The following is a 24,951-nucleotide window of genomic DNA, read 5'->3' as shown; positions in this document are numbered from 1 at the left end:
TAAAAAAGATTAAATCAGTGTTAAAACTCTGCTAAGCCAGGCCTCTTGTCATCTGCGATCTGGTACCATGTAAACCAGAACAGCCGGTTTCGTGGCCAGGTTGTCAGAGACTAAACTGCCACCCCACCTGGGCTAGCCTAGATGAGGAGGGTGTGTGGACACCTAGTAGGACTAAAAACAAGACTTATCAAAGGGCAGATGAGCTCCCTGTGAGCCAATGGCTATCCAAACCTGATAAGGAGATGGGCGCCATCAGGTCACTTTGCCTGAAGAATCACCAAAGATGCACAACAACAAGGATGCCCAAATGGTTGTAGCAGCCTTGAGACTGACTTGACTTGACATGGCAGTGTTAAAAATGGCAGCTTATCTATATTTTAATGTTATTTCTAAATATTAAGGTGGGGCCCTACAACCATTTATGAATACCTGACAGTTGTAGACACTAAAATGTACAGCATTATTTAGAGAGTCAACAAGGTCTATATATAATAATAATGGTCTAAAAAAATGTAGGTGAAAACTCAGGAAATGTACTGGCGACAAAATGTAATAAAGCAGTCTCTTAAGAAAGACATCTACAGGCAGATTTTCAGTAATTATGTGAACGTGTCCCAGTGATACAACTTATATATCACAAATGGGGCTTCAGTAATGACCTTACACAGAGGCCAGTAGAAATCGCTACAGATTCACTGATCCGCACTGCAGATCTCTTTTACATATTCCGTCCTCATTCATAGCTCCCTCGTTGACCCCAATGGGAGCTCCGTGCCCAAAAATAGTGCAGCATATGCAGTAGAGACCTGCAGTGCAGAGGAGTGAAGAGAGTTTAGCTCCGTGATCAGATCTTGCAGTACTGTCATCCATTCAGGAAACAGACAGCACCAATGAAGACTGCTTTCTAAGTTCTGACCTTTCAAACTCACAGAAATATCTTCCCCCTTATCAAATAAAGTTCAACATCAATTTCCTTTTTAGTGGGCCCATCACTACAATATATAGGTAATGTAAGCAAGTAGGTAAAGCATGAGACAAAGGGATTGTAATCCCTTTCTTTGTCATGATTTATATATCCTTACTTTTTGCTGGTGTGTGTGTGCTGTGTGTACTGGAAGCTGTGAAAAATAAATCACTGGTTTTCAAATAAATTATGAAAGATCTGTAGTTATCCATCAATCAGGCCCTGTTTTTCAGGCCATCTGGAGTTGAAAACATTAAAACAAAACAAAACAAAAAACCTCCCTCTGTTCATATATATAATCATACCATATATAATTCTTACAGAGGCTTTACTGAATATCTTGAGGCCTGGATAGCAAACCCATAAGCTTCATTTTAAACATTTGACCAGCTATGCTGCTAATCTCTGATGACTATGCATTTCCCCTGTGCTTGCAGATCTCATTTCAATCATTTAAACTCATTTTAAAAGAACTTTGCTTGTCCGCTTCACAATACATTTTATCTGCCTACCCCACAAATCCTCTTTTTACAATTATCTTTAAAAGTTTACGATTTCCTGTCTCGTACTTCATAAAACCCAATCCCCTTTTTCAACTCTTTTATTCCTTGTATTTTTCTTCCTTGCTTAAAACACTTCTGGGAAACTTCTACTCTCCCACTCCCATCAAAAAATGTTCTTTAAATATTCACAACCCATGTTAGCTCCAGTAAATGTCTCTTGTAATTCCAGGGCTCGGTATTCCCCAGCTACTTTCCTATACCTTTCCTGAAAATTCTATCGTTTTAGTAGCTCGGTTTAAAATATAAATTTTGTTTGCATTAGAAGTTCACTGCTCACAATCACACGCATGTTCACAAACAGGCCAAATGCTGATCCTATTGAAATCCATGGGTCTTTTGCCATTGACTACTGAGACGTGTTCATTTTAAAATAAATACGCAATGAAAACCCACAGTCATATATGCATTCACATTTACAGTGAGCCCTATATAACTGCTGGTATAAAGTATTTCTTATTTTAATAGAACTTCTGCTGCTTATTGGTAAATTCTTTTTTTTAATTTTAATTATTAAAAAAAAAAAAACAGTCCAGTTCAAACCATAGCTTCCATCCTAGTTATATGAAACAAAACGACCAAAAAGGAATACAATTCTTATTTATAGTTGCATATTTATAAAACCATCTTCTCCATAACTCATAAATCTAACAGAAACATACACACCTTTTTTCTTTTAACCACCAAAGGAAAAGAAAATATTTTTGCTTTTGCTTATTACTATTTGCATGGTGGTAGCACCTACAAGTGCCAGTCATTGACTAGGATCCTGTTATGCTAGGCAATGTCCAAGGACAGAGCTATATTTTAGGACACCCTCATAAAACAAACGATTCCTCCCCCTCTGCCACTTTATTAGTCATCACCTTCCTATGCATAAAACATCCATCATCCTACCACTTGCTATCCAGGCCTGAAAACAGAGATACTTCTGGTACAGGAAGAGGACAGCCGAGTGCAGTCTCCTCTGGAGCACTGCCAATGTAATAGAGGGTAACGAAGCTCCAAAAACACTTGGATAAACTTGGCAGATCAATTTTTGTGTCTGTCCACACTTTTCAGAACTTCAGTAGCCTTTTAGGTGCTGACATAAAATATACACGTCACAGCAGATAAAGTCATTCTTTGAGTTATACCAATGGAAACAAAGCTCTGCATGAAGGGGGTTGAAAAAATCGATTTTGTTCCCAGCTTTCCTTAATAGAAGGTCATTAAACCATGCAGTGTCACATTATATGATACATTAATTGTTTACTGATTAGTAATTGCTGAGCAAGCAATGAATGGAGCAGAACCTCAGTGCATTTTAAACACTGCCCTAACAATTTAATTAGATGGGAGTCTTTATTATACAGTACTCCTATATCTCTCTGGGTAAACACCTGAATTTATGAGCATGTATTGACATGCTAGGGACCTCCAACCATACTAGGTAGCTCCATGATGAAATATGGAACACTAGCTCCATGTGCAAAGGGAGCCTGAAAAAAATGATATATAGCCTCTGTTCGAAATATGCCCAGCTCCAATCTTTAGTAAGCTCATTGTCTCAAGTGAACATATTGGTGTGTCACTTCAATGGTAGCTATGTTGAATTTAAGGCATTTGAAGGCTAAGTGCAGACAGTCAAAAACCTGAGGCTGAATCAATTCAATCTTTGCAGGTCAGTTTCAATTGTGACGATTGAACTGATAAGCAAGTGAACAGGCATTCACTTTTGAGTCCAGAAATGCAGCCATGTCCCTGCAGTGGGCCAGGCTAGAAGCTGAGGGGGGCGTTGCTAGAGCACACCTCTCTGCTGGGCTGGAGCAGATAGGTTGGACCAAAACTAGCTTGCCCACCCTCTGAGGGGAGGTTTGTGGGGGAGCTGCAAAGCATCCTGGGATGCTGGGGGACTGTAAATTAACTTGAATCTGGAGGGGATCTGGGACAGAAATTCAATAACCTTATTTAACTTAAATCAGTTACGTCTGATGCTGCATCCAACCCAGGTTTATCTTAAACTGCATTCAAAATGGCCAAAACCCATTTATGTGCATGGGATTTCTGTTGTGTTACAGATTTGAACTAGTTTCCAATCACTTATACTGGTTTATGTATAATTTCTGTCTTGAGCCAAAGTGGGTGTGCAGTGCTTTATTAGGAGGGTCCGGAGGTAGTATGGACTTGTCTTAACGTTGTGTGCATGCATGCGCATGCGTGTGTGTGTGTGGTGTAAACCTAATCTAAGAACCAGCTCCTTCACTGGTGTAAACTGATGTAGCACACTGAAGTTGTTTTATATCACTTAAGGATCATTCTCTGTCTCTGTACACTGATTACACCATAGTCTGTTTGTATTAGGGTCAGTGTAACTCACCTTTTCAGTGGTCTGTAACTTGTTAAGCAAGATATGAGGAAACACAGCTAAGATGTTGTTTCTACTAAAATAAAAGCATTTGGGCATTTTTATAAAGTAAAAACAAAACAAAAAACCCCCACAAAAATATAGAGGCCTGCAACTTTGGAATTTATAGTAGATTTCTGTTTATCTAAAACAAAATATTGCAACTTCTGAGACCAGAGTGTGCAATAGAATCTTTTAATAACACAGAAAATTGAAGAATCTTGGATAAAAATCTATTATATAAAATATTTTCACTGAATCATAATATTTTTGTGGAAGAATGCATCTGCTCTCTCTCCTCTAAATAATGAATTAATTATTGGATTAAATAGTCAACCTAAGAAAAAAAACTGCAGCCCAGCAGCTAAGAAAATAATGCATGTTAGATCACTCTCCCTCCTTACAGCAAGCCAAAATGAGTACTGAGAATAGTTTCAAACAGTAAGAAAATGTGCCCATGCGCCTACCTCTAGGTGGAAATGTAGCAAAGCGGGATATATGCAAGACTGACAAACCTCAAAGGCATCATCTGGGGATCCATCTATCTAATTCTTTTCTGTCTTCCTTCCTCATAGATTTTAAGTATTGTGAGTGTGTGAACAAGACATGCGGCAGGAGGGAGGAATGGGGGCAAGGAAGAGTTTTTTTTCCTCGATGACACTCAATGTGCTTACAAGCATAAAAGTATATAAAATATGAAATATTGTATAGAATATGTAAAAGTATAAGCTTATAAATATCAGACAGAGCTACAAACTTAGCCTTGGATCTGAAGGTCAAGCTGGAATCTCTCATCTTGTTTATCATTACCAGCAACAGAGGCTTTGCAGGTCAAAGTCAGGGCTTTGGCATTACCTGCACAGATCCCTTGTCTTCAGTAGGTTTGTGCAGTAGAAATGATGTCGTTTTACTACTGAAAGAATTTCAGGGTTTAACGTCTGACACACTTTTAGGGCACATCTACACATGAAATTAATGCAACGCAATGCACGCTGGCACATATCGTACCAGAGTATATTGTTCTTGGGCACCACGTTTACACATGTACCCAGGACCACAGCATGTTGAGCTGGGTTGGAGCAGCCCCTTCTGGCAGGGGACCCAGAGAGTCAGCCTGACAACCATGGCTGCTCCCACCTAGCTCAATGTACTGTGGAAAGGCTGGCAGGGGCATGAGGGTGCTCCAGTGTGGGGCTAGCTGGAAGGCAGCTCCTGCACTGAAGCACCCACATGTCCCAACCAGCCCATCAGTGTCTATATCATATACAAGTTGCGCACTAAAGAATGCCACCATAGGATAGTACTTGTATTTACAACTACTAACATACAATACAGTTAATTGGTTTACTGAGGCTGAATAGGGCCAAACATGTAAAAACTGAGACATTATTGTGGAGCTAATTAAGCAGCTCTGCAGTAGATGTCTCATGTAGATGTGCCATTAGTATATAAACATAGTTAAAGCACAAGACCGACAAGAGATTACTTTTTTGACTACTGGGTTGAATGAAGGCAAAAAATTGATGTTGCAACTACAGTGCCATACCTCCAAGGCACACTGTGATGAGTTAGGGTGAATCCTGACTGTTTCAAATCAACTATCATAACTCCCCTGAACTCAAGAGAAGCAGGATCAGAGCCCAGTATTAACTGAAATGATCTGCTGCTGTGGCTTTTAAATTACGCTCTTAATATTATTTTAATGTGTTTGCTATGGTTTAAATACTTAGCTGTTTATAGATGTTTATACCCTTGTAAAAATAGGATTTTAGTACAAGAGACTGTTTAAGCAATCTTGTACCAGCCATCAGTTTGATATCAGCCATGACATTATTTAATTTTCAGAATCACAAAGGTTAAAGCTCACTGAACTATAAACAGTTGGAAACATGGAGTGTAATCCCAAGGCACAGCTCTGCACAAGCTGTAATTTAAATCATATTGCATGCTAAGCTGAAAAGGCAGGACGGGTCCCAAAGGGCATGAATAAATCTGCAGTCACTGATTTGCCACACACATTTGTGTTAGGATTCTGTAACTGTGCAAATGTGATGTCTTTCTTTAGTGCAGAGGACCTGTCGTCTACCAAGATTTGTAATTAAATAACCCAAAGAACAAAAGCAATTACTTGGCTTTACAAGTGTTCAGACTGGAATTTGCAAAAAAAATGAAGAGAGATGGGGAAAACAGTGGAGACAGAGCAAGAGAGAAGGAGACCTTGTATTTAGAGAACGATATCACTAGGTTTAGTGCTAATTGGGATTTTACGTTTGGAGTAAGTCTGCAAAATACAATGATTTGCTTTTTCACACATAATCATTTCAGTGCAAATTCCAATCTGGTTCTGATATTTGTGCATGTAAATAGCCAATTACTTTTCTAAACGGCAATCTGTCGCATTGAATACCTAATTTGACCATTCGTTTGTAACAACTGCATGCTTTTTGGTACAAGTAGTTTAACCAGCAGGCATGTTTACATGTGGGGTTTTGGTTTGGTCAATTATAGGTAACAAGCCACAAAAGTTGAGTCAGGACACAGACTTTCCAGAATTTGGCAGGTGCTCTGAGCCAGGCCAACTGGGCTCCCACATAAACCATACTACAAAAGTGGTTCAACGCAGTAAAATGCCTAGAAGATAGTACTCTCCTTTATATAAGCAGATTGTATTTTCCTTTTTTTTCTGTATATTTTTAACATGTTTAAAAGGTTTGCCAAGGGGGTTGTTTGATCTATGTGAAAGTTTATAAGGGCATTCAACAGGCACGTAAGGGGGTAACAGAAATAATAATGAATCCCATAAAAAGGTAGCTAAACTGCAGAGTCATATGTTAAGACAGCCAGCTATCAATTTCTGACAGTAAATTAATCACTTCGATAATGTATTTATAATACAGTATGTTGTTACTGATATGGACCAGCTCTTTAGCTGGAGAAAATCCTCATAATTCCCCTGATTTCAATGGAGTTATGCTGATACGTACCAGCTGAGGTCCTGCTCCATAACATCTTTTGGCAACACCAGGGTGGCAGGCTTCTTGTGTTTCTAACGAATTTTTGCTACTTTGTTTATTTAATCTAGGTATATTCTAATGGCTGCCTTATGAAATACTCCTAATATTACTTAAAACAAGGCTCTGATACTTGATCTTAGCCCACAAGAGGCCTGGAAGCAATTATTTGCACTCAGATCCAAACCGTGGTGAGGCTGCATCCAAGGCTGGTACTGATCCATTTTAGAGAGAAGGACATTCAAAAGGGTGGATCTAAAACCTCCACAAAGTTGAGAAGTGCTGGGACACAAGATTAGGGTTCTGCTATCTCTCTCTAGTATTCTCCATAGTCACATTCTCTGGTGTTTCATATAACTGCATAAAAGCTACTTCTAATTAAAAAAAAAACCCTCTTAATTTCCTCCTGTAATGGAGACTAAAACAGACTTGGTGACTTCGTGTCCACTGCTGTGAATGTCATTACAATCAATGCAACTTGCATAGCACCATCCAGCTTTGTGTGGCTGAAATCCTCTAATTCTCCATTCCCCTGCGGCCAGCATGCTCTAGTCACATCACACTTAACCTTTGCCTTGGCTTCTCAAAAAAGAATTTGTTTCACTCTATTCACAGCTTCAACAGTTTGGCTAACCACACTGAAGTGCCGCACTGGGCCTTTATATTGAACACACTAATCTGATTGTTTTTCCACTCTACAAACTTTGGGTCAACAATCAAGCTGCTGCCAGAAACTAATTAATTCGCAAACAGGCCCTATTTTCACAGAGGGAGAGCTTTTGAGAGCTATGTCAGCAGAGCCAGTCACACCATAGTGACATGCATTGTCATGGCATCCACTTTTCTGTGTAATTCTCCTCACTCATTTTTCACCACACACATGAACTCAAATTACCCAGTCAACAGTAAATCTCTATTGAATGCCCACCAGACTCTGAACGTGGTGGCCTGAGAAGAGGAAATTGGTACTGACAGGGTCGGCAGTAATTAAACTGATGGCTGGAGCAGAATTGGGAAAAAAAATAGGAATATAAATAAAAAACGTAAATTCAGATGCTTGTCATACTCCATATGACAGACCCAATCTTGCTCCATTAAGGCAATTACAGGTCCACTGGGAATGGACCGTGGCCTAAACTTTCTTGTAATCATTGGTTAGTTATCTTTATTAGCCACAATTTTAACACTGTCCAAGTAAAGAGCCAAAGTCAGACATCCTTACTCAGGTAGAATGGCAATATAAATAGGACTGCATTTGCCCCTCTTAATGCTGAAAGCAATGAAAATACTTGTAGATAATGGTATTACTTAGATTGAGAAAGATCATAGTTAACTAACTTACTCTTATTTCATTACCATTACACAAGGGGTACAGATTTTGTAGGTTGCTAAACTTCTTGGCTTTCTGGTTTTACAAGGCCAACCAGGGTGACCAACTACCTAAATGCATGTTTCTTCTCAACAGGTGATTTAATTATTTGCAAAAAATATCAAGTCAAATAAAAATCCTATGGTAAAGATATCACCTACTCTATTTAAATCATTGTGAAGGTAATGACATCAGGACCCAGGGAGTCAGTCTGCCAGCCCAAGTCCGCTCAGTAGTATTAGGCCACTGTGCAGTAGTGTCATGAAAAAGACATTCATGAGAGTTACTGTGCAGTAACTTGGGTTACTGAGCAGTCATTTAGTACTTGTTTATAACAACTGTGCAGTCAGTGTCTCATGTAGATGTAGCCACTGTGCACCCAGGACAGCAGCAATTTGAGCCAGGGCAGAGCAGGTTATGCTCCTGCTCTGCTCTGCCCCAGGCTCCAGGTGGTGGCAGCGGGTGGCATTGCGCCTGGCTGGAGCACAAGCGTGCTGACAGTGTGGAGCCGTGTGACTAGGCAGCAGGCAGGAGTCTGCCACCTTGCTGCCTGGGCTGACCAGGCACAATTTAGGCCTATGGTCAGTGTCTACATGTGCGTCTAATCATAGTTAATTACTCTGCCTTTAAACCGTACTGCTCTCAACGGTACTATCGTCTGGTGGTGTTAATTAGGTTACCGTGGTCTATTACCATTGCAGGTGTAGACAGTGACACTTTACTTAGCAGCTTATTAGCCTACTCAGCAGTAAAGCACATGTGTAGTTGTGGCCAGGATGAGTCAACTGATTCAAATAAAAACTTTTTCAAATATATTAAGAACCTAAAGTTCAATCAGACCTAAGGCTCCACATTCCCTTATATTAGTACCAGCAGAAAGAAGAAGCAAGAAACAAGCAAAGAGGAAGATTCTTGTGCATTAAGTAATTCTGCATTTATTTCAAGAGAACAAATAAAGGAAGGAACTATGACACAAGAAAGAATCTGAGAGAAGGGAGCAGTGGGTGGTAGTGAAAAAGCAATTTAAAATCACTTTCTATGTCTTATTCTGGAATTAGAGATGAAAGGAAAAAAACTGAAAATCCTTTTGGGATTCTAGTTTTTTCAGGTCCTTATATTACTATTGGCACTATAGCATCTGAGAACCTTCTGCACCCACTAATATAACTCATGTTACTTGTGGAATTATTTATTGCTATAACTCTTAGCAACAAACAACATGAAGTGGATGATATGACTGAATAGGGAAATGTTCTTTTTACATGTATGTGTTTGTGAAAGACCTGCAAGCACCCGAGGTGTTTTGTCTATGTAAACTATGCTAAGAAAGTGTGCCTTTTCCCCTCTCTAGCACCTGATTCCTAAGAGAATAATAGCCTGCTACTCCTTCCAGCTGACTGACTTAGTCTTTTGGTTCAAGCAGGAGAGATGCATACTTTAAATACAAGAAATTCCTGGAACAATCCCTCTTATAGGCCCAACCAAGGTAGGCTATAGCTACAGTAACAAATACATAGTAATATAGGGCTGTGGAAGTCCTCCTGGATCATCAAGTTGAGTCTCTTGTAATTAATCATTGGCATTTGCATCATATAATCCCATTCATAAACTGATCAAGTTACTTACATTGTTTGCCCCCCACTGCTCATAATGGAATCTCATTCATCTATTGCTAGAAACCTTCTGATTTCCAGCCTAAACTGTATTCCTGGATAATTTACACCTATTTGTTCTTGTACCAATATTGTGTTGTTGGGGTTTTTTTAACCTTAAATAGCTTTTTTCGCTCCCTTGTGTTTACTCTCAGTAGTATTTATAGAGTGCAATGATATCCTGCCTCCTCTGTGCAGGGCTTAGCTTATGTGTTTGTGTAGACCATGTGGCTACCCTGGGAACTGAACCATTTTTAGTGCAGTGTAGCTGCACTCTCTGTTGCCACGTGCTACATTTCCTTACGCAGGCATAAATGAGGAATCTGTGGGACGAATCTCTGAAAGCAGGAAGGAGGCAGGATGCTGTGAGGAGATGGAATATAGCAGAGAGAGGTATCAGTTTTGGGGGGAGGCAGAGGGATAGAAAAGGGAACAGAGCCTGACCAGAGGTTTAGAGCCTGAGACAATACAGAGAAAAAAACCTTTAAAACTATTTGGAATCCCGTCTTCCTTATTCTACATACGGTAAGGTACACTAATATGCAAAGATACTTCCACAATACCAGCACTGAAGCATCTTGTAATCTGTCATAAAAGAAAACCACATACAGCAGTGGCAATAAAGCTCTGTACAAATGTCAGAAGAGGATCAAGCCCATGTTTCCTGTCTTGGAGCCTGTGAAATTTAAGAGGGCATTTTCTTTTTTATTGAACAGTCGCTCAGCTTCTATAATACTCAGCTGTTTATATAACTGTAAAGTAAAGATTACTAAGGACATTGTCTCCAGGGGACTAAGCAGAGCTACTATCCCATTTTAAATATTAAGCTACAGAAAGGATGCTAAAATAATACCAAGGGGGTGGCTTAAATCCATAGAAAGCAAGGAAATGCCAAGTTAAGACTGGAGATCCAGCCTGACATTCTGCCATTACCTCAGGCTGCTGTCAAGAGGGTGTGCCCAGCCAGAATTTCTTTGCTTTTGTGGGTGCAAAAAAGATGTATAATGCTCCTTTAATGCAGCTCTTGTACTTTCATTTAATTTAAAATGTCCTGTATTCCACTCTGAATACTGTTTTCTTTCAAAATACATGTTTATGATTATTTGCTTTACAACTTCGAGGCCAGATCCTCTGTGCTCAGCTTAGAACCTGGTCAGGGTAGGGTTGGGTCTATCTCTATTTCTGTTCCTTTCAACCTGAGCAGTAACTTCAGTATGCTGAGTTTGCATTGCTGAGCATTAGTTTTGGTACACTGCACTGCAGCTCCCTTCCCCCTCCTTGCCTCCAGCCATGCCCTTAGCCCAGCCAGAAATGCCTCCTATGCCTGGGAGAGGGGACTGGATGGTGTACAGCTGAACATGTTAGTTTTAGATCACTCGGGAATTCCCACTGTATCAAGGGAATCCCCAGCTGCTTTGCTAGGGCATCCCTCTGTCTACTTTGTAGTGCTGAAGCACCCCATAGAAGACAAAAACATGGACAAGATCTGACCCTTTACTGGTGGTTCTCAACCTTTTTAGACTCAAGACGCTCCTCATTAAACTTGAGGCACCCCTTGTTAGATTCATGGCACACCTTGGAAAATGTCAGTGCTCAGCTTTTTCGGGTTTTTTGACCACAGACAAATACAAGAGGAATCCTTCTGTTGCAAAGAAAGATTACAGCAGAGCAGTGTGGTTTTAACACTATGGATTCCTATTTAAAATCTGTGACTTTACCTTATGAATCATGTTTGCAAACCGCAAAGAACTAACATTGTGTGGCACCCTGTGGCACCCTTTAAAGGATCTCCAGGCACTCCAGGGTGCCATGGCACCCTAGCTGAGAATCACTAATCTAACCTATCCATAATCAAAATAGCACCTTTTCATCTTTAATTTCACATCCTTCCAGACTATGGCAAGTGATTAAGGCAGTAGCATAATGATGTGTGGGCAAGCAGCAGGGGTATGTGAAGCGGGCAGTATTCGATTCCAATTAGGCTCGAGTCAGGGGGCAGAGATTCGATTCATTGATTCAGATCACTGTCCCAATTTGATTTGGCTGAATGTGAATCTCAAGATTCAATTCTGATTTGTAGAATCAGCGATTCAGCTGTAGGCACAGTTTTATGTGTTTTTTCTTTGTGCCTTGAGATACCAGGTGTGGCTCGTGAATGCTGAGATGGTGGGATGGATGGAGCGTCACACAGGAGCACTTTTTTGGGGGGGGACATCCCCCGTGTGCTCAGCAGTGGACCTGGAAGTGGACTGGAAGTACTTCTGGTACTGAAACCACTTCTAGGTTTGCTGCTGAGTGTGCAGGGGATTGCCCCCCATGCTCCCATGGGACGCTCCATCCACCCCACCATCACAAGCCATGCCTGGTACTTTGAGGTACATGGAAAAAACATATAAAGCTTGTCTATGGCTGACTCATCGAATCTCTCTGAATCAATTCAGAGGCTTCTGATACGATTCAGAGATATTAATGTGTCTCCTGATTCGATTTGGATTCGGAGAGTCGCCTGCTGTATCGGATCGAATCGCCTCCGAATCGAATCAGCGACTGAAACTTTGTACAGCCCTAGTGAGCAGGGTGTTGCCTAAGGTGAGGCTCTGGAATGGAGATAGGGAGTGCCTCACCTCCCGTTCCCCATCCTCCATCATCCCACTCCACCCTTTCTCACCTCAACCCTACATCTTCCCTACAACAGTTCTAGCTCCAACTCCAACTTCAGCAGCAGAATGTAAGAGCAGCAGCAGTGTGTAGTAGAGCAGCAACATCTGGTGATTCACTGCTGCTGAGGGAGAGGTTGCCTCATTTTTTTCTGCCCAAAACCAGTGTTTAGCTGGCCACTTGACACCTGTCAGCAGCAAAAAAAGGGGTGACACCTCCTCCAGCAGCAGCAAACATCCGGCCACTGTTGCTGCTCCTGCACTGCCACCATTGCCCAGAGTGCAGTACTGGCCAATTATGCCTCTTGGGACACGGAAGATTGACATTCACATTCCTTTTCTCAACCAGGTACAGCAGGAACTCATCATCTTCACATGCTCTTATAATCCTTCAATTCCTGTTCTATTAGCTTTTTTATGTTGAGGGAGAGCTTCCTCTCTCTGGTCCTAACAAGAACATCCATGCTTGTTCAAAGGGAAGAATTCCTGACAAAAGCACTTTGATGGAAAAGTCTTGCCCTTAGACACCCTGCATCTCTTTGACAAGATATGTCAGATAAACTGAAGTCCCCAGTAACACACCACTGATGCTGGGAAATACGGCATTCACAAACTGGCAGTCAGCTGACACTCTAGTTGGCAGTCATTTCAGAGGTTAAGGAATAAGGAGAACTGAACAGAGTATGACCAAGAAGAAGTTGCTCCAGAAGGAAACTGCGGGAAGGAATAGGAAAGTTCACCCTATCAGGTGCATATCCAGTTTGAATATAAAAATCTTACTGCAACTTTCCGTGCTGACACTTTATCTAGAAATGCACGTACTTTCACTGCATCGGAAACCAGGGATAAATACACTTTTTAAAAGATAAATAGAAAAAGAGAACTGAAAGGACTGGTGTGTCTGCAAAGTTTCAGCCCCAAATGATTATTGTTTTTGGACTTCCTTGTAAGTCACTGCAAATAGGAGTATTCAGTGGAAATGTTGGCAGAACCTTATCAGTGAGAATGTAATGGAACAGTCCTAAAGCTTTCAAATAATGAATAATCGTTACTAATGGATTTTTTAACCAACTTTAGGATTCTACAGTGTAATACCCAGTATCATTTTAAAAAATAAGAAAAATATTTTTCTATCATGTTATATTGATTTTGTTTATTTAGAATAATTTCTGCAGACCCATCTCCATTCCTGTCTTATTGAATTCTATAGGGCCACTCTATACTAGAATGCAGTATATTTACATCTGAACATCTTATTCCCTCTGTATAATGTAAAACATTGTGTCTCCACTTTTATGCTAGTTCAATAATCATATTTAATTTCAAGAGGGCTCAGGGTTTTCAAGCTCTTTGTGTGCGTTCTTCTAGCCCTCTCTATCTTCAGAATAAAGCAGTTCTGGTTTCTGCACCCTGTCAGATGTAACCTTAGTGCTAATTTGGGAAAAGCAGTTCTCACATTCATTGCTGAGAGACTGATAACTGAATCCACAAAGGAATGACACATTTTCAGCGATGAAGTAGAGGGTCTGTGGACAATGGCTGTGCTTTCCCACTGCATAAATCCTCCTGAGTCAGCTGTCACTCTGTGAATCTACTGTACAAAACCAGCTTTTACTTGCATGGTTGGACTTTATTTCAGCAAGGCCATCACAATGAAAGAAGGTGATGTAATATCCTTAACAGTAATCTATTAGATAGTAAGATACTGTCGTAGCAGATACTATCGCTATAATCAGGAAGAAGACCTTTGCCTTGAACTTGCATGTTCTCTGAAGTCCAGAAATCCTGTCTATTATCCAAATAAATATTTCTGGCTTAACAGCAATACCTGACAGCAGAAACAATATCCACTAGATCTGAAGCTGTTCTCATTATAGTCCAAGGAGTTTTGCTACTAACTTTAATGGGTAAAGAATCAAATTCTGTGTCTTTTGTCATTATTATTTTATTTATTTCTTATTTGCATTACAAAAAACTCCTTGAATGCTTAGTCAGGATCAATAGTGTTGGCTATTCTATATAATGTCTCTATTTGAATATAAGGTTACTCAATAAAAAACAACTCCCCAATAATTAAATAATACATATGGAAAAATTATAAATGTGTATAATTTTCCAGGTATACAATCTAATTATTGGAGGTTTGCCTTGAATTTGTCTCCCTCCCATTGCTACAGCTGGGAAAAATATCTAAGGGTTCAGGTGGTCTCCTTCCCCAGTTCTCTCCAACTTCTTCCCTCTGCAGCCTCTCCCTCTGTCAAGCCATGCTCTCCCTGAGCACATGGAAGTTAGGGGTAAATTTAAAAATACTGACTTTGAAATAAACATGCCTATAGTCATTTGCATATAGACAAATGACTATGGGTACCCATAGACCTAGTTCATCTCAAATTGATATATTTGACATTTTTTGAAACTGCTGCAAGTTTTAGCACGGGTGCTCCAAACACACCTTTTTAAGCAGCAACTTAATATAATAAGTGGGTTGCTGCTTTGAAGTGTGTGTTTGGAGCACCTGTGCTAAAACGTGCAGCAGTTTCAAAAAATGTCAAATACATCAATTTGGGATGAACTAAGTCTATAGGTACCCATAGTCAATGTTTCAAGCCACGGTGATCCCACAGCTCCCATATTGCTTAGTATGTGTGTGTATACTCCAGATACCCCCACAAAACATCCATGTGCTAATTAGCTCCCCAAACATGACTGGAACTGGCTGTTCTTGTCATAAGGCCTGGGATGTTTCAAAACTTTATATGCAGATGAGACATGGGGCAACCTGGTCTGGCTCCACTTCATGGAGGGCAACTGGCTGAAAGACAGGGAGACATAGGGATTTTGGGTGAACAGCTTGGGGCCCCATTTTGTGATGTTTGCCAGACACTGAAAGCTCATAAGGAAATGGGAATGGGGAATAAAGGTGAAGCTCAGCTGTGGGAGTGAAGAGGAAGCTGGAAAGTATTCAATGTAGTAGCTCACCATGACTTGAAAAAGAATCCGTGCTGAGGGAGACTGAGCTGAATGAGCACTAGTATATATCTTATTTCAATGGGCTGCACTGACTTTGGGAATATCTGAAGCTCCAGGCTGAAGAGTCTGGGGAGTCATATACTTGCCAGTGGTAGTGCTACATGGACCAGAATGGCTGAACTCTGCTCAGTTGATGGAATTTAAAATTGATTTAGTTCATTTGGCCTGAGACATGAAATTGGGATGGGGCGGGGGAGGAGTTTTGGTAGGTTTCCATCAGTAAATTTGCCCAATATGGGCCTTGCGTTTCATAGTCATGCTCAGTTTGCTCCATTTAATTAACTTCACAGTTGGTTTCTAATTTTGAGCATATGCTGCTTCTGGCAGCAGTATAATGATATACAACACTTTTAATGAGGTTTCCTTGTATTTGAATGTAAGACGAGGAGCTTTTTCCTTCATGTTGATTGGGTGAAAAAAACCTCTTCTTTGAGTAAGTATCATAGTTCAAATAAAAGATAAATTATTTCCTCCAAAGTTCTTTAAACTCTCTAAAGGGAAACTATTTTTGTACTTGAAAAGTCTAGGTCTGCATTTTTGCAACTACACTGAACTCTGAATGCAAACAGGATACCTGGACCTCATTGCAAATGTAAATAAGGCATGGAGAGTGCAAAATATATGAATGTCAAATGTCTGATGGATTCAGAAATGTGTGTGCCAGTGGGTTCAATTTACTCCTACAGAGTAAGCTCTAATCTTTAGAAGAAAATATATTACAAATTCCTATTTAATGGCATGAAACATGTGAACTCACTGGGGACTTGTCTAGGCTGCATTCCTGGTACTGTCAGAAGTCCCATACCCCAAGTCTCATTCCCAGGTCTCCAGCATACTTCAGAACAGCCATGGAGGCACCCCCACCCGCCATTTCTGAAGTAGTTCATCAGTGTATTTCTATATTTAGCACATAACAGTGGAAGCAGGTGGGTGTGCTTGAGAGTGGGTGGAACAGCAGAAGCACAATATAGACATACAGCGTATCACAGGTGGGCAAAATACAACCTACAGGCTGCATCCAGACTGCCAACTCATGGATGTGGTGCCAGGTGGGTGGGTGGGCAGGGGTTTTTCCACTGTGCTACACAGGCAGGCAGGACTGCTTCCACCCAGCACTGATATGGCAGCATTAGTTGTGGACATGGGTGTACACCCCAGTCCCCACCTGAAACCTGTTAGGCGCATCCAGGCTGATTTCAACCTGGGGCTTCTTTTGCTGCACTGGGCAGGTGGTGGCATGAGCTGCAGACCACAGGTGATATGTTGAGGGGAGGGACACAGGGAGGCATATGCCCCTCAGATTTCTGTGCCAATGACAGGGTGTGGAGCTGCAGCCCAGCTGGACCTAGATCTTGGCAGCAGCAGGGGCAGCAACAATGGTGAAGAGTTGTACCTCCCACCCCCACTATCACTTATGCTGTTATTTAAATTGTTATGTATAATTGTTACTTAAAAGGATTTAATCAGGAATTAGGGATGGGTGGGCATGGCATGCTCCAGAGTAGGGAAATCTTAGAGAAACCCCCATTACTTCAAGGCAGTGAACAGAATGGTTGAGGGTGTTTCCTCTAGCATCTCTAAACCAATAATGGTAGATGCACGGAGGGTACTGGATAGGGGACAGCTGACACCAGATATATCTGGTTCAGTGCTCTCCCTCTAGCATCAACTTCTGCTAGTGTTGGAAAAAGGAGACTGGACTAGATGGACCATTCATCTGACCCATTTCTCATTTTTAGTGATTCTCAACTGGGGTGATGGGGTACTCTGGGGTGCCGCAAACTCCTTTAACAGGTGATGCAGGAAGTGTCAGTAAATAAGCAAGGTGTGAAAGGGATAAGCAGATAAGGGCAGGGTTCAGTTACAGATGTGAGGAGATAAATAGATATGGCAGATTCAGACTCTCCCTGCCTGGCTGTTTCCCCTTTCTCACTGCCTTGCTCCTCTGCAAAGAGGTAAGCACTGTAATAAATAAGTTAGTTTTTGAAATGGAGTGCCACTCAATTCACAAAAGGTATGAAAGGCTGCCTCCAGTCTAACAAGGGGTGTCTTGAGTGTAACATTCTTGAGAACTACTTCTTTAAATGAACCATCAAAACCAGTCATCATGGATCAGCCTTGTAGAAATATGAAGGCAAGCAGATGTTCTTGCAGAAAAATGACCACACATTTGTGCATCCAGTTTTTGATCTAAATCAGTGGAAATTTTTGACTGCAGGAGCTGGGCCAATCCTTTGTATAGCAACACATGCATTTTGATGACATATGCCTGCTAGGTGGTTGCACCTGCCAGGCAGTTATGGATCTGAGCACACATAAGAAATAGAAGTTACTCCAAACTGATTTCAAATAAAGGAAGCAAGTCCTACATTACCCAAGACTCCTTTGTTAGTCCACAATACTGGGAGTTAGGGCATGCTTTGCATGTTCCTGGTGTCTACTTTTCTTTTTTCTTGAAGGCCAATGTCAAATATTGCAATATATTGTATAACTCCTGAAAGCTTTCACTCTGGCCTCTGTCCTTAGACTCCTGTCAGTCATTTCTCAACAGTAGACATCCTGCTTTACTTTACAGAGTTCAAAATCTGTTATTGCGATACAATGTTGCTTTAGGTGCAATATGTGGATATGTTTTAAATTTAATCACACTCCACAAATCTCATTGTAATTAAAAACAAATATGCTCCATTATAAATCACTTTTGATTAGTTTAACTAGTTTAAGGCAAAGTTCTGCTCCAAATAAAAGAGAAATGTGGTCCATGAATGTTGCTAGAAGGAAACTGTTTCTGGTATGCAACTTTATAGGCTGAACAAACATAACACTGGATACATGTACATCATGCATACCATTTAACCACCGAGAATCGTGCTGCTCTGTCCTGATTGGATGATGGTGGCCCAGAGTTCGGAAAATGGCAAAATCTCGACCCATGAAGTCTGCCGCTGTCCCAGAGTACAACTCTCCATCTGGAGGATGAAATGAGATCATTGTAAGGATTCTGTCAGGAAAGAAGCAAATATTTATCTGCTGATGACAACTCTAAGGACCTTCAAGACCATGAGACTTAACTAAAAGACATGGAATTTAAAATTCATAAATAAATATATTCTGGATTCTTTTGTCTTCTCGTTTCTGACGCACTCCGGTCACATTTTGAGGATCTTTTTCACAATTAGAGGGACCGGCAAATTCAATTTTTGGAACAAAAGTTACTATTGTCACCTAATGACTTGCCTCCAAAAGCTGGGTCAGTTAAGAAAGTTATCAAATATTACATGATAAATAGAAAGGCATGGCAACTATGTCTTCTGTTATACTCATGCATATATGGACCAGAATGAGATAACTGTATAATGCAGTAAAACTTCTTCTCCTTATTGAATATACAAGCATACAGTACCAGCTTTTATACTGTGGTGCTGATTTTTATTTCAGACATACTTCTGTATTTGTCCCTCTGACCTGGACAATCAGACATTTAAAAAATTTTAGACCCAGTTTCTCAAGTCAGTACGCAAGTAGTTTATACCCACTTTGCACAGGCATAAATGTTTACAAGGAACTGGCCAGTGGAAAAGTAATGCCTATGGGTTCCCAGCTTAGGAGGCCTCTGAGTTCTTTCCTTAAATTCTTCAAATGTGAACTGCTAGGCACAAAATCCTTTAGGAGTGACTTCCTGAGTACCATCTGCAGCGTGGGGGAGAGAACATGGCTTTTCTCTTTCTGTCAATGTTTGTGCTTCTCACAGTGGCACAAGCAGCTCTTGGAGGGCTGCGGAGAAAGGGAAAATGCTCTCCTTAAGTAGCATGCAAGCAACCATGTCTGAGGTACAACTCACAGAATAATGTAGTCCTGCATATGGCACTGCTGAGTCAATCAGAAAGGCCACAGAGGACACAGGATAATGTGGTCCTACTTCCAAAGACCAGGCGCAAGTCCCAAGATAGATCCCTGCATTTTGGCACTAGTCACTGTAATGCTAGACCACTTGATGAATAGGGGAATTCCATAAGAAGGAATTAGATATACAATAATCAGATCCATAAAAAGTTTCAAGAGGTCAGATGGGTAGAGCCAGATTATGGTATCAGTTTTCTTGGTGCAAATGCACTTACTCCATCAAGATATTCTGGTTTTAGGGAGCTGGAATTGCACTTTGAGCTGAAATTGCACTTCTGCATCCTTTCATTGCTGCATCTGAAATCAGAACTAGCATATTATCTCCCTTATATATCACCTTTCCTATGATCATTCCTATTGCTGGGAATCTTTATGTATCTAACTTAAAAGAACTGCCAGTGAGAAGGGTACCCGAGCAAAAAACAACTTGTTTCTGAAGCTCAGGTAATAGATTCTGCATGGCCAGAATGAATCCCACCACAATCTGATTTGACAACACATTTTAGAAGCAAGCTTATGATTTTCATGCCAATTTTAGACATTTCCATGGTAGGACAGCCATGTCCAAATACGCCTATTGGAAAACACTGTCATCTCTCCCCTGAAATACTGACAGCATAGAATTATCAATTGAACCTACAGTGACTCTGTACCATATGGTAGTCATGAAAGTCAGGAAGGGTGAAAACATGATAGCAGAAAGGCGTGGAATTGAATGAATTCACAGTAGAGATTAGAAGCAAATAGACCAGTCATGCCCAGCAGGAGGTGTAATCAGAAGCGAAACAGAACAGCATATCATTAATTAACGTTTTATCATTCTTCTGTGTCATTTTCAACTTCTTTTTAAAAGGGAGACAATCACTTAATTATAGTCCTTATTATGTACAGCATATAAGGCTGAGATTTTAAAGAGCATCAACCCTTTTAGGTTGTGAAAATGTCTTTGATGCTCCTCTTAACCTTTTTTTAACCTTACCCTCATTTTCTTGCCTTCCACTCCCATGTGAGTCAGGATAAATCAATATGAATCAAGGGACAAGCAACAAGCACCATTTTTATTTCTTAGCTGTCAACAGATGGGAAGGTCATTAAAGAAAAGCAAGATTCCAGCTATAATAATAGATTATTGAAATTAAGAAAATAGTGCAGCAATTAATTGAGATTCCATTTAAGGTCTCTCTGCACTTTACAATATCACTTCACAAATGAAGTGCTATGAAAAGCTACAGAGGCGCACCAAGAAAGGAAAGAAACATTGGCGAGAGGCACAAATTACATATAAAACAGTATTAGCAATCGAAAACCAGTCTACACCTGTAACAGAACAGAAGTTCAGCACACATAGATCAGTTTCAAAATGGCTGCACCTGATTTAAGATAGACCTGGATGGATGTAGCATCACACTGAATCACTTCAGGTTAGACTAGTCTATCAAACTTCTATCCCAGATCCGCTCCTGAAACAAGTTACCTTGCAGTCTCCTAGAATCCCAGGATGTCTTGCTAGGCCCTCTTAACAGGGCAGCCTGCAGGACCACGGGTCATACTCTGCTGCTCCAGCCGAGCACCTAGCTGGCCCCACGTCCAGACTCTCACAGAGTTGAGGCAACAAACCTTCTGCTTCTGCTTCCCAGCCTGCATCTTGTCTGCAATTGCCTGTAGGGCAGCAGAAAGGAGGGGGTGGGCAGGGGATATCAAAGCCGCCAAGTCATGGCCTCGCATCCCCTGAATCCTGGTCTGCCCAGCCGTAGGAGCAGAGGGGATCCCCTGCCCTCTCCCCTGCACAGTCAGACAGACCAGGGCTTGGGGGACCCTAGCTCAGGGTGGGGGAAACCCCCTGAAGTCTAGTCTAACCTGAAGTGATTCAGTATGATGCTACCTCCATTCAAGTCTATCTTAAAGTGTGAGTCTCCCCCAACATGGACAGACGCCCAACTTCAGGAGCCAGCCCCTGGATGGGAGGCTCCTTCCCCTCACTGCAAGGGGACAGTAGGGACAGTAAGGGGCGGGGGGGGGGGTGCTGAGCAGCCAATCAGGGATGTCCCCCAGTCAGATGGACTCATCAATACTGGCAAGCTGGGAGGTTTGCTCTAGTGCCCCTTTCTGGCCTGTGCCGGTCCAGCCATCTGGCTGTCTGTTTTAACTGAAAAGTGAATGTCAGTTCAGTTATTTGTCCAATCTATGCAACTTTTTCACCTCTGGCTTTTTGACAGTTTTTACTTAGCCATGGTTTCCTGGTTTGCACCAGCATATGATGTAACAACTTCATATTGGCTAGGTACCAACATTCATAAAGCCTGAGGCCGAATCCACCTAAGTTACATGGTTTTCTGTAAGCAGTGTAGTTTAGATCAGTAGCAAACAAAATACATGTTCGCCCTTTGGTTGGAAGTGGGGTGGGCAAATCTTAGACTGGGTTCTGCCATTCTTAAACTAGTCTCCCTGTGCTGAACTTCTGTCCTGTTCTGGGTATAGATGGGAAGCCTGGTGCTGCTGGTGGCCCCAGTGGCAGCCTGCTGTCATCCCACATGCAAATCTGGGGGCCCACACCCCCTGGGAGGAGTCTGGCACAGCTCCGCAGCCCTCCTGGGGGGCACAGGCCCCTGGATCTCTGTGTGGGATGACAGGCTTTTGCTGCTGGCTGGGGCCAGCACCACCACTGGCTTCTTCCCAGCACTCGGCACAGGCTGTGCTGGGCAGACTCGGGCGCTGGCGCTGGCCCCAGCCAGCGGTGGCAGCCTGCTGTCCTTCTGCATGCAGATCCAGGAGCCTGCAATCCCTGAGAAGAGTCTGCCATAGCCCTGCAGCCCTTCCAGGGGGCACAGGCCCCCAGATCTGCACGTGGGATGACAGCAGGCTGCCGCCGCCAGCAAGTGGTACGAGCTTTGCATTGAAAGGTTTGAGGTGCAGTTTCCCAAAAACCCCTAAACCTATCTTCTTGAAGCTTGGCAGACATCATGCCCTCAGATGGGTCTACCATCCCTGCAATTTTCATCTGAATCAGTCACGAAATGACAAAGTTGTAAGCATTTTCATGATTTCCCATTATAGCCTATGGGCAAAACGTTGAACCGTGTCAAAACAGTAAAACAGTTTTGACGAAATGAAATAGAAGAGTACTTCGAACTGAAACGAAATGACAAAATGAAACACTGTTCCTTCAAAATGGCAAAATAGAAGTCAAAATGAAGCGGTTCTGTTTCGCACAACCCTAATGACTATTAAAGCACACAATTTGTTTTTTCCCCCCTCATTGTTAGCTTTTTGAAAGGAACAATCTTCCTTGGTGCACTGAAGGAACAAAACTGTTCACTGAATCTTAAGTGTATAGTCCAGAATTCTTTAGCTACCAAAACGGCTAAAAATAAATAATTTTAATGTATTTTCTGTATTTTTTGTCTTTAGCGCTTAAGGAAGAAGAGTTGTTGAATTCCTGAAGAGTACTTGTTTCGAGGTGTTGCAAACGTTGACAAAGCAGAGGATGAAAGCAAAACCAAGGCTAAACTGTGCAAGTTGTTATCATGGGTAAGAAGTATGCTACAGTGAATTATGATTGCAGATAGGCAGATAATTCTGTCACACTACTAGGAAAACTGGATAGTTCGTGTGCATCAACATCAAATTTTGCATTGAATTTAACCAAGAAAGTTAAGACAAGCAATAAGGCCCAGATCCTAATGCAGCCTACCGTCCATTGATAGGAGGGAATGAAATTATCCTTATGCAGATAACTACAAACCTTTAAATCTCATTAACACCCATTTTGGGATTTTAAGGAACTTTTACAATCTTGGTAACGCATTGCTTACACTTGGACATAAGACACCTTAACATCTGTAAGGACCTAAACACTTTTTAAAACTTCCTGGTACAAGGAACAAATGAAAATCAGCAAATTTTGGGGGTGTTTAACTTGTTGAAGCTCTTTGGAAAATGTTAGCCTGATTGTCTTCTTCTAACAATCAGCTGATTATCTTTCTTTTGACTGCTCCATTAGGAATCCACGGTGCCTTTCATTTTTTCTCCTGGCCTGAAACAGATGCCTGCAGCACTCCTGGACGAGGCCTCCTTACATTTCTGTGCGTCATCTTGCACACATGCATGATGTTTTGTTAGCAATACATAGATGGGAGATGATGGCTAAGTAATAGCTTAGACTATTCAGGACCTGGCCATATCATATTCCCAAATGGCATTTACTCAGAGCAGAGAAGCAATAGCTACTTTTAATGAACAGGTCTTAAAAAAATAATGAAAACTGTTTGCAGGTGGATGGAATAAGAAACACCGTTTGGAAAAAAATATTGAAACCATTTTGTAATGATAAACTGCTTCTTTAAATCATTATTGAATTTTATTAGAAGAGAGAGGAAAATTGAAGATACTTTCAACACATATAAAGGTTTCTTTCAGATGAGACACTAAAAATGAGACCCTGGTGTCTAACAGCTATCAGAGATTTGAGGGCATTTATTGAAATGAATATTCACATCTTCCTTAAATAAATTCCAGCTTGGAAAATTACACTCCCTCCACCTAAATCTTTTCTTTTATCTTTAAGAAATTACTTTTTTCTATTTTTTTAAAAAAACACTTAGTGTTGGAGAGTAGAAGAGGAGTGGTAAAGGATGCAGTCTCTCTCAGAGGCGGAAGTATTTTAGAGATGGTTTCATTATAGGGAAGGGCAAGAGAAGACAGAGCTGTGCTCTCTGTAAAGTATTCTGTTATATGAAGCAATTCTGTTCAAGCAGCATATATCCTAGACAGCTTGGCTCTACCGACTTTTTAGTCCTCTCCTTCCCACATCTACTCCGGGGACTGCTCCAAGTGGATCAGAGAACACACTAACACATTTGTGGCTTGATCAGTTCATCTTCCACCCTGTTTGTCTCCATCCCCTCTCAGGATGATCCCACTTACTTTGGAGGCTATGCCAGTTTGCTCAAAAATCCTATAGATGCACTAGAAAATGCAGCTAAGTAGAAAATATCCTATAGATGCACTAGAAAATGCAGCTAATTTTCATAGTTGGTAGGGTCAGAAGGGACCTGAGCAGATCATCGAGTCCAACCCCTGCCATGGCAGGAAAGAGTACTGGGGTCAAACAACCCCAGCAAGGTGTACATCTAACCTCTCTTAAAGACCCCCAGGGTAGGAGCCTGCACCACTTCGCTTGGAAGTTGGTTCCAGATCCTAGCCGCCCTGACTGTGAAGTAGCGCTTCCTGATTTCTAGTCTGAATCTACCCTCTGCCAGCTTGTGACCGTTATTTCTAGTCACTCCTGGTAGTGCTCGGGGGAACAGGGACTCCCCCAATACCTGCTGGTCCCCTCTGAGTAGTTTGTAACAGGCCACTAGATCCCCCCTCAGCCTTCTCTTGTGGAGGCTGAACAGGTTCAGGTCCCGTAGCCTCTCCT

The 24,951-nt window shown here is 41.4% G+C and overlaps 1 protein-coding gene across 12 annotated transcripts in view; it reads right to left on the bottom strand.

Annotated features, from left to right (window-relative positions):
• The window catches only part of SEMA3A (semaphorin 3A), a 468,302-nt gene that overhangs the window by 55,613 nt on the left and 387,738 nt on the right, over positions 1-24,951 (bottom strand). For all 12 annotated transcript variants that reach the window (XM_090041876.1, XM_090041883.1, XM_090041875.1 and 9 more), the window contains one exon: positions 18,479-18,598. In XM_090041876.1, the coding sequence (XP_089898002.1) occupies positions 18,479-18,598 (120 nt within the window). The remainder of the gene's footprint in view (positions 1-18,478; positions 18,599-24,951) is intronic.

Source organism: Crocodylus siamensis, chromosome 4 (genome assembly GCF_052110815.1).
Source record: "Crocodylus siamensis isolate JL-2025a chromosome 4, ASM5211081v1, whole genome shotgun sequence".
In the NCBI taxonomy this organism is placed as follows: domain Eukaryota; kingdom Metazoa; phylum Chordata; order Crocodylia; family Crocodylidae; genus Crocodylus; species Crocodylus siamensis.
This window is presented reverse-complemented; position numbering and strand designations above follow the sequence as displayed.